General features: G+C 37.7%; 1 protein-coding gene across 4 annotated transcripts in view; it reads left to right on the top strand.

The window, feature by feature from the left end:
* LOC115253916 (long-chain-fatty-acid--CoA ligase 4) overlaps positions 1–20,696 on the top strand; it is a 113,216-nt gene that overhangs the window by 62,321 nt on the left and 30,199 nt on the right. For 3 of the 4 annotated variants that reach the window (XM_062856934.1, XM_062856935.1, XM_029874171.2), the window contains one exon: positions 13,146–13,281. In XM_062856934.1, the coding sequence (XP_062712918.1) occupies positions 13,146–13,281 (136 nt within the window). Of the gene's footprint in view, positions 1–2,713; positions 3,106–13,145; positions 13,282–20,696 lie in introns of those variants that run through there. The other variant, XM_029874172.2, reaches the window with a different exon arrangement.

Here is a 20,696-nt window from a genome sequence, read left to right as displayed (position 1 = left end):
TGTCGATAATCCTCTCAGGATTCTGTCGATAATCCTCTCAGGATTCTGTCGATAATCCTCTCAGGATTCTGTCGATAATCCTCTCAGGATTCCGTCGAGAATCCTCTCAGGATTCCGTCGAGAATCCTCTCAGGATTCTGTCGAGAATCCTCTCAGGATTCTGTCGAGAATCCTCTCAGGATTCTGTCGAGAATCCTCTCAGGATTCTGTCGAGAATCCTCTCAGGATTCTGTCGAGAATCCTCTCAGGATTCTGTCGAGAATCCTCTCAGGATTCCGTCGAGAATCCTCTCAGGATTCTGTCGAGAATCCTCTCAGGATTCTGTCGAGAATCCTCTCAGGATTCTGTCGAGAATCCTCTCAGGATTCTGGGGAGAATCCTTTCAGGATTCTGGGGAGTATCCTTTCAGGATTCTGGGGAGAATCCTTTCAGGATTCTGGGGAGAATTCTTTCAGGATTCTGGGGAGAATCCTTTCAGGATTCTGGGGAGAATCCTTTCAGAATTCTGGGGAGAATCCTTTCAGAATTCTGAGGAGAATCCTTTCAGAATTCTGGGGAGAATCCTTTCAGGAATCTGGGGAGAATCCTTTCAGGAATCTGGGGAGAATCCTTTCAGGATTCTGGGGAGAATCCTTTCAGGATTCTGGGGAGAATCCTTTCAGGATTCTGGGGAGAATCCTTTCAGGATTCTGGGGAGAATCCTTTCAGGATTCTGGGGAGAATCCTTTCAGGATTCTGGGGAGAATCCTTTCAGGATTCTGGGGAGAATCCTTTCAGGATTCTGGGGAGAATCCTTTCAGGAATCTGGGGAGAATCCTTTCAGGAATCTGGGGAGAATCCTTTCAGGATTCTGGGGAGAATCCTTTCAGGATTCTGGGGAGAATCCTTTCAGGATTCTGGGGAGAATCCTTTCAGGATTCTGGGGAGAATCCTATCAGGATTCTGGGGAGAATCCTATCAGGATTCTGGGGAGAATCCTATCAGGATTCTGGGGAGAATCCTATCAGGATTCTGGGGAGAATCCTTTCAGGATTCTGGGGAGAATCCTTTCAGGATTCTGGGGAGAATCCTTTCAGGATTCTGGGGAGAATCCTTTCAGGATTCTGGGGAGAATCCTTTCAGGATTCTGGGGAGAATCCTTTCAGGATTCTGGGGAGAATCCTTTCAGGATTCTGGGGAGAATCCTTTCAGGATTCTGGGGAGAATCCTTTCAGGATTCTGGGGAGAATCCTTTCAGGATTCTGTGGAGAATCCTTTCAGGATTCTGTGGAGAATCCTTTCAGGATTCTGTGGAGAATCCTTTCAGGATTCTGTGGAGAATCCTTTCAGGATTCTGGGGAGAATCCTTTCAGGATACTATGGAGAATCCTTGCAAGATTCTGTGAAGAATCCTCTCTGAATTTTGTTGAGAATTCTCGCAACAATTTATAAACACCCTCCGAAGACAGCAAACTGTCAGATGGACTTTGCTTTGTGAACACTACTCTAACGCTAAGAACAGCTGCTCAATAAAAAGCTCTAATTACGGCGCACTTGATTACACCGAATAGGTAAACATTGCAAGCGTAGCGTCACCGGTACTTGAACGGTATGCTATTAGTCAACATGCTTGGTGGATGACCTAACCAAACCAAACAATCAAGAATTTCAATTCTCGTCTGATATCAAACCGAGCATCCACTTGAGAGAGACAGAGAGAGAGACCGAAAGGCGATTCCCTTGGAATTACACGTGCTAAACACGGTCCGGTCCCTATCTTATCTTATCACACGCCATTTAGTCGGAACTGATATACGACGTAACCCTATAAGTTTTATGTGGTTCCGAACGTCAAAGTCCATTTCGCTCACTCTCTTTAATCCCGGCAGGGTGAGTGCTAATATGGTCGGATCAGAAAGAATGCTTCATAAACAACAAGTTTTTAACGAGTCCGTGAAGTACACGTCGCGCCACTTAGAAAAAAAGTGGTGCAATTCCGATGCACCCGAGTTACTTTGGACTTTCGTTTTTGCTTCTCGCTGCAGGGTCCGTGGTTTATATGGCACCGTATCAACTGATGGGTGGATTAATTTGTAGGGTGAAATGGGAAGCATATCATGCAATAGTTCACATGTGCTTTTGTTCATGCATAGTAACAACCCAACTAAAATTTTGATGACAAACTAGTCTTGTAGAGGTTTTAAGAACCGTCATAAAACCTTTTACCTTTTATTTTGGTTTTATAATTGTTCTGACAACCTCCTTTAGACTAAACTAAACTAAAAATTTACTTGGGAAAGTATTCGCATTACGAAGACTTGAGGTGATTAAAAGGTGGAGGCACGATTTCGACAAACATCTAAAAACGCTTCAAGTAGAGCTTTTACCCCACCTTACTCTAGTCTTAGGCGTCACGTTTGTGGTCATCGAACCGATGTTGTTCGGTGCATTGATCAAATAAAACGATCAAACGTGAGTTTCGGTTTCGTATACATCCTCCACTAATTGCGCGAGTTTATCGAAGCAGCTTGAGGTAATCTTTCCCCGGTCGATGCGATGCAGCAGCGCTGTTATTTTTATATACCTCTCCCCGTTTATGTAATACCCATGTTGATCCAATTTTGCAGCAAGCACAAGGAGCCATAAAACAATCGCGACCGAGGAAATCTCTCGCACCTAGGTCGCGGTGTTGTTAAGCTCTTTGCTTCGATAAAAATCGATGGGTATTTGTGCGCCGCGTTCAGGCTTTACCACCTTGGTTGGATCTTATCTGGCTCCTTCGCTGCTGTGGTATGTATGCGCAGTAGGAGATAAGGCCCAGCTCGTATCCGCTTGTTCGATAAGGATCACAGAATGCTCCGGTAGCACCAGCACCACACCGCCAGGCGCTGATTGACATTTTATCTTGAAAATCGAACTCGGCCTATCGCCGGCGCGCAGCCTACATGAGCTAGGTCGTCGCCACCGGACTTCAGTTCTAGACTTGACTTGCTCCGGTTAAGTAAAGTTTCTTGAACCGTTTTAACCTCGTGGTCGGCGCGTCGTGTCCGGTGTTCTGAGTTTTGCGTGCGGGACTGTCTCTTTGTTTTGCGTTTGCTGATTTACGACGGGCAACGACAAGAACAAGTAAGCATCTGTTCTGGAGGGAAGTGAGAGGGAACAGGAGTAACAGCGAGCAAAAGTTCAACTTCAACGTTTTTGAGTAGTTACTCTTGCTAGTATGAACTAGTATGAATCAGTTTGATTTACTGACAGAAAGAACAGGTTCTGGTGAAAACGGTGAACTGTTGGTGGAGTTTTCTCGTGGATGAATGTTAAAACATGCTTCAAATGTTGAATAACTCCAATGAACTTTTTGTGAACCAGTAGTAAATTTCTTTCTTTTATAATTCTGATTAGTTTATATTGCTTTTGGTGAGCTTTGGCAAAGTTCTTCAATATAGACTGTATCAGAAATTATAAGTATACTTTGCTTGTTAAATAAAGCAAGCTATTATGATGATTTTTATCAATTTTTCGACAAAATAGTTTGTGACAAAAATAAAGTACTATTTGTCTAAATAAATTAAAAGTAAAGAAGTTTTAGGAATTTTTGAGTAAAAACAATGTCAATACTTTCTTGCTTGGCTTATTTACTAGATAAGTTTCACTGATAAACCATCAATTTGTAAACAATGAGATGTACTTTTCATGCGAGCGAGTGATTTTAGTCTTCTTCAGAGAAATTCTGCAAATTGTGTATACAATTTTGCTGGAAGCGTTTTGTGTGTAAAATCGTAAAATTCAAAAAATAATTTCAGAATAATAAAATTATCAAAACATGTTCATATAAAAGTATGGATGGATGTTGAAGTTTAAATATTTGAAATATGTCACTGTGTCGACTGTGATTGGAGATGGAAGGTTCGGCTTTGCAGTCTTGTTGAAATAGAACAAACTATTTAATTTTGTCAGACGTTTCGAACCCAGATTTGGCGTCTTTTGTAGAAAAAAAAATGTACGTTAGTTATTTGTCTTAGTAGATGTTTGCTCTGTGACGATCAGTATGGGGTTTTAGTCGAGACATGGCATATGGTTGGTTAATATTATAAAAATCTAAATGTTTCAACCAAAACTCCATACTGACCGGATCAGAACAAAAATCTCCTAATACAAAGAACAACGACATTTTTTCCCTGAAGAATCCGGTGTCGAAACATTGGAAAAGCCAAACTTATCTTTAATTTGGAATACGTTTTCGATACCAGCTTGCAAATTCCTAGAAACTGAGCCCAATTTCACGGGCGCCCCGGCGTTATATTCAATATACCGTCAAACGGGGTTACTTGCAACAGCGGTGTAACTTGCAACACGATGACATACACTAAATGTGAAGCATTTTCTAATAATAATGAAAACTAGTATGCCCTACTATTTCGGTTATAGAGATTATGTGTATCAAAGATCGATTTAGTATAAAAATTAGCTTTGTTTCTTTGTTTATGGTTTAGCTACACTGTTAAAACGGATTGCTCATTTTATGCCATAAAAACAAGTATGAAAATCGTGCTTGACCTCTCCCTTATGGTTAGTGCGATAAGTCTGATGACCTTGCTTGCAGTTAGGGTACCTAATAGTAAGCTTAGCTAAACGATAAAAGTTTGATAAACTTATCGACTAAGTAATGCAAAAAATCAGTATTATATTCGACAACCACTGTGGGGTAACTTGCAACAGTTGAATTTGACGAAACCTTCTATTATTTATCTTCATTTCACGATATATTTGACAGAAATAACCGAAATGGTTCATTTATTGATTACCTAACGCGGTTATTTTCAAATGACAATTCATTTTTTACATTTTTTTTGCACGTTTGAAGGTCACGTTAGGAACATTGTTAGGAACATTGTTAGGAAATACCACATTTTGAAGTTTCATTCATGTTTCATCTTGTTAAAAGTTCAATTTTTGTTTATGAACGCTGTAAAGCAATCAGCAACATCAATTCTGAATGGATGGAGTAAATTATTTCAGTTTAATACCCAAATTAGCGAGTTTGACATTTACAAAGTAGAATAGGTGTCTTTCAATCATGTTAATTTAGCTGAAAGGGCCAAACACCACTTCAAACTGAAAACAACTTGAAGATGACTCACTCTACCTTTTCAAGAAATGACAATAATCATTGTTGACATTTTGTAATGAGTGCTAAGTCACGAGAATAATATATATATTTTGTGTTTGAGAGACGTGAGACCTGTTGCTAAACGATATACTCTCGCTTGCAATAACTATCAATCCTTTCATGAAAAATTATATGTCAATTGGTTAGTGTACATCTTTTCATGGTATGTTTCATGCAATTTACAAAACGACTATATATGTACTAGAATGTTAGTGCTGTTTAATGATAGCTAACTTGGCTTCATGTCCTATGTTGCAAGTTACCCCACAGATGGGGAAACTTGCAACAAGCATGTATTTCGCACCTCCTGATTAGGTGGCAACGTATTTTGGTAAACCAAGTGCTGCATAGTATTCTACTCGGGGTAATTAGCATACACGATGCTTCACAGGATGTTTCAAATGTTTAGATTTTAAATGATATGGCTTCAAAGTCGAAAAGTGTTGCAAGTTACCCCATTTGACGGTACACGAAAAGCGAAGTATGTTGCTTACATCGGCATGTCACGGTCGCCATGTTATGAAGAGTGATGATTTCTTAATCAGTTTTTTTACACGTATTAGTTCAGGAATAATTGGTTGTAATGTTTGTTGAATTGTCATGTCACGGTCGCCATATCATGGTGTGTGATGAATTCTTGTTCAGCTATTATTGCTTTCGAAACTGTTAGGTCGGCATATCATGGTCGCCATGTTATGGAGTGATGATTGTAACACGTAGGGGCGAGCAGGTGAGGCATAATGAGCACCTTGTATTTTCACTGTTAATATCCTAATTTGCAAAACAAATTGCTCGATTGTAGCTTAATTATCTAAAATTCAATTGATTGATAATCAAAATGCGTGAAATGGTCATGTACTGGGGAAATTTTATAAGAATTCAGCTGACCTAAATTAAGATTTTTGAAATCGAAATAACAACGTAGTGGGTATCTATCAAGTTTTTTTTTATATTTCCTGGGCCAATGAAATGTATTTGTAACACTTTTCAAATATTTGTAAAATTGTTTTGTTGAAAACATATAGGGTGACGATGGATATTATCGACAGGTTTGTTCTTTTCGTCGTGGGAGGTTTTTGTCGGCCAAATTTCCTGAAAATTGATTCAGCTTGGCTGGGAAGGACTTGAGGCCAATGCTGAGTTTAAGCTTTAAAAAAAAACCCCATGACGAAGAGAACAAAACTGCCGAAAATACACAATTTCCCCTGCTTTAAAAAGTTGATAGTATGGTGGAGCAGAATGAGGAACTGGTGGAAAAATGTGAAAATGGTTAACATCTTAAACAAATGAATTTCATGTTTTGATGCATATAGTAATTTTTTGTCATTAATTTTCGATTTATTAGCTTGAAAAAATCAGTATCTATATATTATCACCATTTGAAAATTCCTTAATAGTAGACTCCCTGGAACCATACAGTTCCCTACAAATTTAACTCTGTAATCCCTTCAACCTCTCATTGGTTGTCGCCGGTATGATTCATCGTTGACAAGAACAGTCCATTAGCATTTGATTATGTACAAAACAGGGATTGATTATCCTGCCCCACCTAGGGTGCTCATTATGGCCCACCCCCAAAACGCAATCCACGATTTTATACATTTTGAAGAATATTAAATTTTGCAATATTTATAGCTTTATTTGGAATTTCAACGGTTATCTTTTGTCAGTTAAGGTTCAAATGAGGATCATACGTTTAAATTACGCGTTAGTTGCGCTTAATTCACTGAAGTTAGTGGCAACATGCTTAAGCTGCTCATTATGCCCCGCCTTCTCCTATTCCTACTTTTAGAATAATTTGTCGAAGTGTTTAATAGATCGTCATTTTATGAAGCGTGATGACTTTACTTTGCACTTATGCGGTTGTTTTTATGTAGCATTTGAATCGAGTTTATTCTATGTATGATTAAAAGTCTGGATATAAATGTAAAAGTAAGGTGAGAGTTCAAATATTTGAAATTTGTTTTCGATACAAGCTTGGAAATTCTCATAATGGTTACCAGATTTTACTAATACATCCATATAACTTAGTTATAGTTATAGGCGCATAGTTTTGGAAGCACTGTATAAGTTGATCTTTTCTTAATTTGTTACATTCAACATACACGTATTGCATTCAGAATAATTGACGCGATGTATGTTTGTTTGGTCTGCATATCACGGTCGCCATATTATGGAGTGTGATGATTGCTTTCAAAATAATTGGCTTAAAGTATGTCCGTGAGGTCAACATATCACGGTCGCCATATTAAGAAGTGTGACCATTTCTTATTGAGTTGTCATATTTAACTTACACGTATTACTTCTAGATTTTTTTTTTCGAAGATTTGATAGATCGGCATATCACGGTCGCCATGTTTTTTTGGAGGGTGATGACTTTACTATATTTTACGATTCTGCACTGATTTTTATGTAGCGTTTGAATCGAATGTTTTCTGTGATAAACAGCCTATGCTTTAATCCCCACTTGTGGAATTCCAACGCAATAAAAATAAAATTTGATGGCTGTGATTCCTAAAGTTGTTGTAACCTCACTAGGTTAATCCGAATTAAAATAATTGTCTCAGCAGTGCAAGTATTGACATGATGTTAGCTACAAGTAAAAACCTTGTAAACCTGAAATTATCTTGGAATTCTAATTGGCGAGGGATTTGATTGTTTAATATGTTATGGTCTGTGCATCCTAGAGACAAATTTTCGACGGATTTCTAGTGAATTTGAAGTGAAAATGAATTTCTTGTGGAACTCTTTGAGACTAATTTCGGTAGCATAATTTGAAATAGTTTTTCATGAAACTTTGTAATAATTCACCGGTTCAATGTCAGAATCAATTTTTAAAAATTGTCGGTGCAATTGTTCTACAAATTAGTACCTGATAGGTTCCATGGTCTCAGGTTCCATGCAGTTTATAAAAAATACTGAGAAAATGTTGCAAGCATTTCCCAAGGAATTTCATATAGAGTTTTTAATTATTCTAAAAAGTATAGGAATCCAAAAAGGTAGTAAGATTTTGTACCTCGATCACGGAAGAGTAAGCAGAATGTGACGTCCGTTTATCTATGAAAAATCTGTCTCAACACTGAGATCAGTTTTTGCGTGACATTTTTCGTAGAACTTGAAATTTTTGGTGCCTCTTTTGAAGTAATACAAGATAATATTGCCTACATCTTCGTGACCCATATAAAATCATCCCTTTACTCATTAGTTGGTCAAAATCCATGGCTTACGAAATGCTGGTCTATAAAAAGTGATTGATCATAAGTAATGGGATGTTTACGTTAGTTATAACTTTTTTCACAAATGTCGGATTACCGCGTGATCCTTGACAAAGTTTCACATTTATGTCATGTATAACATGGTTCAGGACAAATTTGAGTCTCTTACGAGAAATAAGCAAACACGGTATGTTTTCTCATGTAAAATGCAATGCAAACTCTAATCGCGGTGAGCAGAACATAGGCTTAACCAATCGTGCTCAAATATTGCACAGTTATGTGGAATCTTGATTAACTTCGATCTGATTGACTGTGATCGAATTTTACATTGTTCCAACGGACGACCCAGTCTTGTGTGTTTGAAGGAAACTGCAGTGTAAAGGTGGCTTTACCTAATACATTCAATAATAAAATATGAGGAAAACAGGTACCGTAAAACGGGGTAACTTTGATAGTTTTTCAGCAAATTTTCTCAATATTTTTCCATGTAGGGTAAGTGTACCAATTATGGCCATAGTACCAATTATTCGCCATAGTTAATTTTCATCCTTTAACGATGTAAATCAACGAGAAAAATTTTGTGAACAACAGATCACGTTCACAAAAGATAGTCGCACTCATTTAAATTCCACATTTTCCTCAAATCATGGTAGAAATAAATCGTTTTCCTTAAAATTTTGGCTTCCTTGCACCCTTTTTCGCCATAGTGTACCAGTTATGGCTAACCCCATAAGGAATGCATGCAAATAGTGCGAAAAGGAACCGAAGTTATAAAATGTATCCATAACTGGTACAGGGTTGCTATCATTGGCACACGCTGTAATCAATACTGAAAGTAGTTTTGACTCCGTTTCTATATTTTTCCTGTAAAGTATGGAAACTAAGCTGTCTTTTAAATTATTGATGACATTTGTTGGTCTTCTCGTTATTTTTGTATAAATAGTTTTCCTTAGGTAGTGCCATAATTGGTACACCCACCCTAACAGTATTTTATATTTTTTAAACAAGTACTGAGGTATCTGTTATCAATTGCAATTGAAAGATTCGATAATCTGAAATATTTTGGTTAACTTTTAGTTTTTCATATCAGCGAGAATCAGATTTTCATTTTGGGGTAACTTTGATATCAGATAGAATTTTTATATCAAAACATTGATTTTTTACTAAATTCTACATATAAAAATGAGTTTGTGGAGTACTGAGTGGAAAACACAGGGAATTTAGCTATCAAAATTCATTATCTTTGTAGTAATATATGGTTAACTGCACATCAACATATGATAACATGCTATTCATGGTGAGTTTTCTTTTTTGGGTAGTTTTTTAATGTTTTATTAACAAATTTTGAACACAGATTTATCTACATGAAATAACAAGAGCATTGCATACTTTTGGGCGTTTAGCAATGTATGGAAATTTATATCCCAATTTACAAAATTGCTTCCAATTCGTGAAAACACACTTCGTTAAGAGATTCAAGGCCTGATTTGGAATCTACTACGACGGATCTATCGAGAATAAGAGTCCATTCATTGAAAAAATAGTTGTAACGAAGTCGTATAGCAGATTGTTTGAAGGTGTTGACAAATGACAAAAATGTCAACAATTTTTTTGGGTCCAAAAAGTTGTATATAAACTAGGTTTATATATATGTCTAAGGTGAACTTTCATACGTATAGAATTAGTTTACGTTTGCCTTTTTCTTAACTGGTTGAAGGATTCATAGTTATAAGATAAACTATACAATGCCTGCCGCACTATCAAAGTTACCCGCATTATCAAAGATACCCCGTTTTACGGTATACAGGGTTTTCTACAAAGTTTGCTCCAGGTTTTTGTGCCAGAGATTCCACCATACATTTTTCCTGTGACTTCTCCAAGAGTTCCCATTGGTTACCCTTCAGAAATTCGTGTGGCAATTTCTCCAGGAATTTGTTCTGGTCTTCATCCAAAAATTTATTTTATGTTCCTTCACGAATTCTTCCGGAAATTCATCCAGGAATTCTTCCCAGGATTTTATAAGAATCTTTTCGAATATTTTCCCCAGAATTTTTCCAGTACTTTTACTGGGATTCCTTCGGAAATTACTGTGGATTATGTAGTAGCTTTCCTGCCGGGATTATTTCAGGAATTGCTGCTGAGTCTCCAGGGTTTTATTTAAAACTACCTGCAGGGAGTTTTCGCAGTATTATACTTCTGAGATTCCACCATAAATTCTTCCTGGGACTTCTCCAAGAATTCCTGTCGGAAACCTTTCACACATTCGTCCTACAATTTCTCTAGAATTTTGGTATGGTGTTCCTCCAGGGTAATTGATCCAGGAATTCTTCCCAGGATTTTTATAAGAATCCTTTCAAATATTTTCCTATGATTTTTCCTGGCATTCTTCTTGTTATACTTCCAGTAGTTTTTATTGTTCTTCAGAAATTCCTGCAGAGATTTCCAGATCCAGAAAACATTGCTGGTGTTCATGCAAAAAATTTTCCAGAAATTTTTACATGAACTTCTCTAGAGATGTATTGAGAAATTTCTGTAGGGATTTCTCCAATAATTCCTACTAGAATTACTCAGAAATTCATCTAGAGTTTTTTCCTAAGTATTTTTTCAAAACTTTCTCTTGGGATTTCTTCAGAAATTCCTGTTGGGATTTTCCAGAAATTCTACCGCGGATTCATCCAGCGATTTCTCAGAGGATTTCCTCGGGAATTTCTTTTTAAAAAATCTATGGATGCCTTTAGTCCAGAAATTACTCAAACAATCTATCCAGGAAATCCTCAAGGGATTTTCTTTAGACTTCTTTCATGGATTTCTCGGCTGTTTCTCTTTGGAATCCTCTATAAATTCCTCATGGTATTCTTGCCGTATTTTTATTGGTATTGCTATCTTGTAATTTCTTTCGGAATTCCCAAAAAAAAAAACTTCTAAAAAATCTTGCTGGGAATTTTCCAGAATTTAATGCTAGAATTTCTCAAGCATTTATTTCTAGGATTCCACCAAGAGGTTCTCCAGATATTCCCCCAGAGTTTTTCGTTGATTTCCTCCAGGAATTTCATCTGATGTCCCAATTTGGATTTTTTCAGAGATTTCTATAAACATTCCTCCAATGATTCCTCTAAGAATTACTCGAAGATTTTTTTTCAGGAAATGCTGCAGGGATGCCTCTAGTAGTTTTTTCGGAGATTTCAATAGATATTCCTGCAGATATTACGTAAGGGATTAATCCAGGAACTCCTCTGGAGGTTTGTTTCGTCCTGTTTCAGGAAATTTATCCAGAAATTCCTTCAGCGATTTCACCCGAAATTTCACCACGGATTTTTCAAGTGATTCAAGTGAATTTTTTTTGGAGATTTCTTTAGGGATTCTTCCACAGAGGTACCTCAGCTGCCGTCTACTGTTTTCTGTAGACAACACTAGATAAAGCTGTGAGAAAGCTTTGTTTCAATTTGGGTGTAAGGGAGTTCTTCGAACCGCTGATGACCTTATTGGTTCAGAACTTGTATGATGCTACGCTAAGGTGTTCTAAGATAGTGGTTCCGAAACCCTTGAGACATACGGTGTCTTGACATGTGCGAGATTAGCGAGATTCTAATTATCTAAAATGTTTGTGAGATGGGTACTCAATTAAACATAACATGGAACAAGCTCACCAACTGATACGCATCTATCCAATATCTGACCAGCATGCTTTAGTAGGCATGCACTTCAGCTGCCAAGCTACCGCACATTCAAGGACAAGGTAGTTCAATAGAAAGTGCCGCAAGAGAGCATATTATATATTTTTAACACTTCAGGCAAAACTGGATCCATTTCCTCACTTTTTGGTTTTTGATTTTTTATAAAATAACGAAGCAATATTTTCAAAATCGGTTTTCGTGCACATGTAGAGTATGGATCAAGGTATCTCCTGATTTTTTTTCAGATGGAAAATGTTTTTAGTTTTTGCAGAAACCATTTTTAAACAAAATTTCACAAAAAATGGTTTCTGCAAAAATTAAAAACATTTTCAATCTGAAAAAAATTCAGGAGATACCTTGATCCATACTCTACATGTGCACGAAAACCGATTTTGAAAATATTGCTTCGTTATTTTATGAAAAATCAAAAACTAAAAAAATGGGGAAATGCTTCCAGTTTCACCTTAAGTATCTTTTTTATGCAAGGACATATATGAGTGAATCCAAAAATGGTCACCTAGATGACATGTTTCGAAATGTCCAAATTTAGCCCTCCCGCGTCTATTTCTCCGAGTCTTTTTTTTCCAGTAACATAAGCTATCTTTACCTGTTTTTTTATGTTCTGATTTGCTGTGCATGCACATTATATTTGTTTCATGCTAAAACCGTAAACAGAAAGCAACTGTTCCAACCCCAACTTCTAACTTGCTTAATTCCCGCATCCAAACATATAGGGTATGTGTACCATCAGTAATCTCACGCTCCCATGTTCATCCTATTCGAAAACAAGCGGTTACGGCACCGATTGATTCCGTTCTTTTTGTTTTCATATGTGCTCATTTCTAACAACAAAAAAAAAAATAGAAACAAAACAAACAATGCTTCAATCCTTTGTTTTTCGTAGAATGAAAATGGGAGCCACATGCTTGTTAAGGGAACCAATACCCTAGCATCCGTACGTAACTAATTTTAATTTCTAACATAGAAACTCGAATGTTTATGAGCTTATGACAATGGCACGCTGCATGTTTGTTATCACTTTTAAAATGGTTGTACATTTCTGGCACTGAAACATCTCTAATTTGCCCTTATTTTCCCTTCCCCCGACAGCATGGAAAGCTTCCTGGTGCAGACGGCGATCGGTGCGATCAAAATCATCGCCATGGTGTACGACATCATCACGTTCCCGGTATACCTGGTGTTGCAGCGGCCCTGGAAGCGAAGAGCCCTCGCCAAACGACAAAAGGTAATTTCATGCCCACATTTCTCCTCGTACCTACTGGTGAAGTCGCGATGTTGATGACGGATCTCCTGCCCTTGAACATAAATTCTACCACGGCCAGTCAGTATAGAGGGGACCCACGCAAGGAGATTACTGCACCCCGTGCAAGTCACCTGCAAAATCATACCGCTGGAATAATGAGCGCTGTGATTATCGGATAGCAAAAAGCCGGCACATTTTTCGCGATACAATTCCGTTCGATAAAACACTGTGACGCATTTTCGCAGCAGTAGTTGATTAGCGCTGTTTGCACTGTTATATAAAAGCCAACTGATAAGAACACAGCAACTGGATAAATTAAGACCTTGGCTACAAGAGAAGGTAAAACGATAAATCTTTTTTCTTCTTTGGGGAACCCTCTTCGTAATGGGGATTATTACTTTTTAATGCGAGTTCATTGCTTAACTCCAAGAAATTGTTATCAATGAACGAGGATTTAACTAGCTATAAAATTATATCCACCTCAAAACAACAACAAAATGCAGGTAATCGCACTTTGTATTGTTGTTGTTGTTGATACTCTGACAAATTTCTTGTTAGGGGATTTTTGCAATCAACTGACGAGTAGCTGCTAATTTAGACTGCTGTTTTTTTTGTAGCCACATAGAGGTATAAACAGCTATGATAAACCGCACACATGACGTCGGGCAGGCCCATTAGCATGTGGGATATAAATACTTGGAATTTGTTACCGGCTTGTTGAAGTAGGTTCTCGAAATCATAACTTGTCTTGAGCACGTTGAAGCTTCCCTCCTTCTTCCGCAAAGAGTCTTCAGATGTGAATTCATTTGTTTACATACATAAGTTGCGATGAAGTAAATTTGTAAAATTTAAAACACTTACTGGAAACTGTGGAAACGCATATACGTTTATGTATTGTTTTATCTGTGTGTAGTTTTGAAAAAGCTTCGTGACGATTAAGACTTGACACTGAAGAAGTCTGTCAGTCGCAGAATAAATAGGTCTATAAGGAATGTGCACGTCCTTCCAAAGGTTGCAGGAAAAAGGGCTTATTAGTAGGGAAGGTTTTCGTTGGTTCAGGATTCATTTCGATAAGCATTATGACCTTTTGATGTATAATGCCATCCAGACCGCCAAGTTATTGTTTACTTCACGCGGAAAGCAAACAATCGATCATCCACATCAGGTGGACGTTTAATATTCGTATATGCTCGCGCACAAACACAAATATTCTCGTGCGATACTCGTAATGGGCTTATCCACCGATGAACTGAATTCATCGCGGTCCGAGAATTTTGACACTAGAGCGGGGCCATTCTCAATCAGAATTGTTCAATTCTGATTGGAAATCGTTCAATTCTGATTAGAAGAGGCCCCGCTCTAGTGTTAAAATTCTCGGACCTAATTCATCGCGGTTTATCGGTGGATAAGTCTATGCATTCACAGCTAAGCACGACACAATCTATATATATATAAATGAGTTTGAAGTTTGTTTGAGGCAACAAAAATCAAGAACGAATGAACCGATCAGCTTGACTCTTGCACGGTTCGGTTCGTATTTGTACTTTCTGTGTTTATATGTATAAAAAGTTACGAAAATCAACTAGAAGAGTAAGAAAATTGATAAAGTACTGATTTTTCGTGAGCTGGAAAGAAAATCAACATGCTCGAAATGAAACCAATCTAGAGTGCGGTGATCTTATGAACTCAACAGTTGTCAAACTACCAAACCAGCTTGGCAAGACAACGTTTACCGGGACAGCTAGTACTAAATACACACAAATAGACAAGTGCACTGATGAACTGAATTCATCGCGGTTCGAGAATTTTGACACTAGAGCGGGGCCGCTTTCCATCAGAAGTGAACGATTTCCAATCAGAATCGAACAATTCTGATTGGGACTGGCCTCGCTCTAGTGTCAAAATTCTCGGACCGCGATGAATTCAGTTCATCGGTGTGCTTGTCTATAGAGTTTTGCATCGAAATTCACCCTCAATTTTCTCTCCGAGAGAGAAAAGAACGGCAACGAATGGGAATCAAAACAAACCACCGGAAAATGTCAAAATTCGCGTGAGAGGGAAAATGAAGGGACGAACGAGAATAAACCGAACGTTCATTCGTGACGTCACCTTGCATCATTCAATAGGGCAGTGCATGAAATTATCTCCTTCTCTTTCACTATTACAGAAATTTTGTAAACAACAAGGCCACGAAACGTCAAAATCCCATACAAAATCAAAACAGTGCAGTGCCCTATTGTGCATCTATTGTTTTCGTTTTCGTTTATGCTGCGATACTCTCCCCATACATGCATGCACAACAAGGATGAACACAATACTCTTGTTATGAAAATGAATGCTGTCGTCGATAAACATTTCTTACTAGAGACTAGAGAGAAATTTACAAATAACAAAATGATATGACATTTGTTGGGCTTTCTTTTTTATGTGTATTTAAAACAAAACCTAGTTCTGCACTGGCTTTCTTTAGTTCGGGATATTTTTGCGAAGCAGATTCTTTCCCTGAATTTACAGAGGATTTTTTTTATGAAGATCCGGATAAAGGATTCCTTTAAAAAATTTAAATAGGATTTTTCGTGAGATCCGGAGTATACTCGAGCTTACTTGGAATCCGGAGAGGATTCTCTCTCTCATAATTAGACAATTTTCTCTCGGAATAAAAAGAGAATGATTTCTCGGAATCCCAAAATTAAAAAAAAATGGTTCTCTCTCGAAATCCAACGAATTCTGGAACGATTTTCTCTCGGAATTCAAAGAGGTTTCTTTCTCGGAATCCGGAGATTTTTATTTCTCGAAAGCGATTCTCACTCGGAATTCGAAGAAAATTGTGTATCGGAATCAAAAAGATTCAATTTATGGCAATTTATGAAAGTCTCTCATAAATTGCCATAAAGTGAATCTTCAAAATCTAGAGAATACGAGTCTCTGGTCAAAATCTAGAGAGCAAAATCTCTCGTAATGCAGCGGTTTTCTTGCGGGAGTTAAAATAGATGTTTTGCTAGGGATCCTAAGAAAACTCTTTCAAGAGGATTCCTTGAAGAAATTCAAATAATATTTTACGCGAAATCCTGAGTATGTTTACTTGAAGCCGGAAAGGAAAAGGGTCCTCCCACGTATGTGGGATTTGCTTCTATCTCAGTTCAGATGCACGTTATCAAAAAACGGTGTATGAAGGACGTTTAGATTGTAGTGTTACCTAAAATTTTGCCGAATAAAGTTGGCCAAGGTCTACGCTACAAATTTTCAAATTTTTGTATGAACAAAAGTCTACGGAGGGGGAGGGGGGGTGGTCTGAGATGACCAAAAACGAGTCTACGTAGTTTATGGATCGCGCCAAATCCAGAGGATATTCTCCTTCAATTAAAAAAAGCTTTTCTCTCTCGAAATCCAAAGGATTCGTTAAAAAAAATCAAGAACGATTTTCTCTCGGAATTCAAAGAGGAGTCTTTCTCGGAATTCTGAGGTTATTATTTCTCGGTATCCAGAGTGGTTTCTCTCTCATTTTCTCTCTAAAATCAGAGAGAGTATTCTCACATTGTTTGCTTCTGAATTCTGTCCCGGAATCCAAAGAATTCCTTCAAGAGATTCAAGGTGGATTGTCTCTCGGAAGATAAACAATATTTTGTCTCGTAATTCGAAGAGGGTTCTCTATTAATATCCATAAAAGAGGCTCTCTCAAAATCCAGACGACAAGGAATTTAAGAAGGATTTTCACTTGGGGTTTGGAGAAGATTATCTTTCTGAATTTATTTTGAGGTATTTTTTTGAGAATTCAGAAAGGGTCTTCTCTTGGAATCCGGAGAGGATTCTATCTCTGAACCCGAGGAGTGTTCTCACTCGGAAATCGGAGCGTATTCTCTCTCGGATTCCGGAAAAGTTTCTTATTCAGTATCCGGAGAGGATTTTCTCTAGCAATCCGATGAAGATTCTCTCTGGGAACTCGTAGTTAATTCTCACTCGGAATGTAAAAAAGATAACTTCTCAAAATCCAAAAAGTGTTTTTCTGCGAAATCCAAATTGGATTCTCTCTTAAAATCAAAAAGGATTCTCTCTCGGAATCCATAGGAGTCCTAAAAATAATTCAAGGATTTTCTCTCGGAATTCTAAGAGGATTCTTCCTCGGAATCCGGAGATGATTTTGGCTCGGGAAATTAGAGTATGATACTCTGTGTAAATCGATGCAAGATTCTCTCTTGGAATCCGTACAAAGATTCTGTTTCGAAACCCAAAGGATTCCAAAGGAGGATATCCTCTCGAAAGGTTTCTCTCTTGGTATTCCATCTCTCGAAATCCAAAGGGAATCTTCTCCCAGGAGCCGCAGAGAATTCTTTCTCGAAATCGGAAACCGGAAAGGATTTTCGCTCAGAATCCAGGAAGGGTTCTATCTCAGAATTCAGAGGATTCCTTTATGGAATATAAGAAGGATTTTCTCTCTAATTTGGAGAGGGTTTTGCCTATAATTAAAAGAGGAAAGTTGTTGTCAGATTTTTATCACTTATACATATTACTTATGTTTATAGGGATTCTCATAAAACATAAGACAAAAATGTTGCACTCGGAAGTATATCACTTATATGCATCAAACCAATATCACATTCTGATTGTCAGTACTTCCCTCTATCTGAAATGTTTTGGTTGAACTTGCAGACGGTATTTGCTAAAAATTCGTAGTAGAAAAATAAGTGATTTTTCTCAATTGCAAAATATCATGGAGGAATTCTTAAATTTAGATTCAATTATCCCTAAACAATTTCTGGCCAGCCAGCCAAACAGCCAAAACTTGGAACATTTCGAGGCAAGTGTGTTTAATTATGAAATTAAAAGATACATTTGTGAAAAAATATCACTTGTTTTGGTGGGATCCGATCGCACGATTCCGCATCGTTAGTCCGGTGCTTTAATCAACTAAGCCATAAGATACGATTCAGCGAAAAAGGAAGTCGAATTGGATTCAAAGCACCACCCTAATCGGGTCCACTCAAAATAACCATATTTAATGGTTGAAGTTGCAAGAAATAAATAATACAACAATACAGTTTCCCAAATTTTTGCTCAAACAGCATCAAATTAGCCAAAAAATGATAACACCCACGCTGTTTGCACCATTTCATTGCAGAAATTGAGAATTGATCGTCTCATCATACAAAAATCCAGCTCACTACTTCACTGATTGTGCACTATTCTTCGCACTTCTCGCTCTTCAGTTGTTATTTCTGATTCCTCACTGCTTACTACTCACTTCTGATTCTTTACTGTCCATTTCTCACACCTCATTGTTCACTGATTGACACTCCTCGTTCCAGGCTGATTCACGCTTATATGCATTATCATTTCAATGCTCATTTCTGTTTACTTTGCATTTACTCCTCATTCGTCACTCGTCACTTCTCTCTCCTCGCTTCATCACATTCCATCACTCCGTTTTTTATTGCCCACTCCATACAGTTCACTTTTAACTTTTCATCGATCACATCTGACTGCTTCACGCTCAATTCTCATCATACACTACTCACTCTTCACTCCACATTATTTATTTCTAGGCATCAAATTTCTCATTCACGTGATCGAATTCCACGGATTTATCCACATCCGCGATAATGAATTTTCGCTGTATGCCATGAAAAATAAAAGTCTCTCACTCCAGCACTTACGATAATTATCTTTCTCTCTATCCACAACTCACTTTTCTGTGCCGAATCAGAACTATCACTGCATGAGATTATCCGGATAAACAATAAAGTATCAACGCCTTCACCGATGTACGAGATCAATAATTTGACGATTAGTGGTACGGTGTTTACATAAAATCAAAATGTACTAGTTTTCATGGCCATCTAGATAACACGACACCTATCAACTGGGTGAAAATGTGAATTGGTGGTGCATCCTGAGCAAACATTCTCTTCTGCAAGTTGCTACGTTTTGTGAGTGAGCGCTAGTTAGAGAGAGCATACTTTTATCACGCAAATGATCCTGAGTGAGAACCTTTTCAATCTTCTACTAGTAAAAGTAAAATATCACAGACTGCTTTATCCGGATAATATCGCGGTGTGATAGATCATTACTCGCGTGAGTGAGGGAAAAAATTGATGCCTGCTTATTTCCCACTTCTCTCTTCTCAGCCCTCACTTTCTCTCAGTACTAACTCTTGATTCCTTACTTGTCACTCCTCACGCATTCACTGCCTATTGATTATAGTTTACTTCTCACTCTTCACTGCTCATTTCTCACTTCTCATTTTTTACTTTATTCTTCATTGCTCACTTCTCTATGTTTTACGCTCCTTACTGTCCATTCCTTTCTGCTTACTTCTGACTCCTCAGTAGACTGGGATCGGAGAAACTATATTTCAGCGCCGGCCGTTCTAAATTTTCATACGATTTACAGTTTGGGATAATTTCTTTATTATACAAAAATCGCCACAGGGCATTCCTTGATCCATGAAAGCAAGTATTGTTATTTCTTACATGTTTAACAGCGTTACCATCCAAATCAGTTTTCAATATATAGTTTTCAATAACTTTTTCACATCGTCAAATCGTAATGCCGCCTTTGAGGGGTTAATTTCGTGACGATTTTTCTTTGAAAAAGTTGTGCTTCTCACAGTATATCGTATGAAAAAGTGCTAGAATAAAGCTTTTTCGATCGAACTGAAATTTTACACAGTTGACATGAGATCGAAATGGAACCCAAAAGGTGTACAGGAGCAAAAACTTTTTTTTCTCTCTCTCTGGTTACTCCCTACCTTACTTACACTCAGGGTTCCTGATTTCAACTTTTCATCTTCTTCCACATTCGAAGACAGTCAGCAGCGAACGGTTGTCGCTTTAGTTTGAGTGTTTGCTTGTCAGCGACGACGCAAACTCCGGCGAACGGTGGGAAGCCACACTTGGAAATAACTCATTAATCCACATTCGCATCGCAAGCGATCGAGCGGTGATGCGATTCGTGAGTGATATTCTGCATACGAATTTTTTAGGTTTCCAAAAAATGTTTATTATTTTCTTTGCTATTAGTGTATTATGTAATGTATGCATTACTGCAAAAATTCTCTTCTAGTTATAATAATAGCCGCTTCGATGGCTCACCAGCATTCTTCACCATTCGCCATTCATTCATTCGCGTGCGATCCAAACTGCGACGAACGGCAACGTATAATCATATCAAACAATTTGCGCATCGCTTCTCACTCTTGATGGGATTGCATGTTTGATCATGACTATCCGTTTGCTGCATCTTTCTCGATTCGCTTTAGCAAAGAGGAGTGAATATGAATGGAGTGAGGTGAATATACCGATCCTTGCTTACACTTCTTATTTATCACTTCTCACTTTTAACTGTTCATTCTTTTCTACTTATTCTCTATCGCTCAATCTTCACTCCGCGTTGCTCACACC

The sequence above is a fragment of the Aedes albopictus genome, chromosome 3, assembly GCF_035046485.1.
Source record: "Aedes albopictus strain Foshan chromosome 3, AalbF5, whole genome shotgun sequence".
In the NCBI taxonomy this organism is placed as follows: Eukaryota; Metazoa; Arthropoda; class Insecta; order Diptera; family Culicidae; genus Aedes; species Aedes albopictus.
This window is presented reverse-complemented; position numbering and strand designations above follow the sequence as displayed.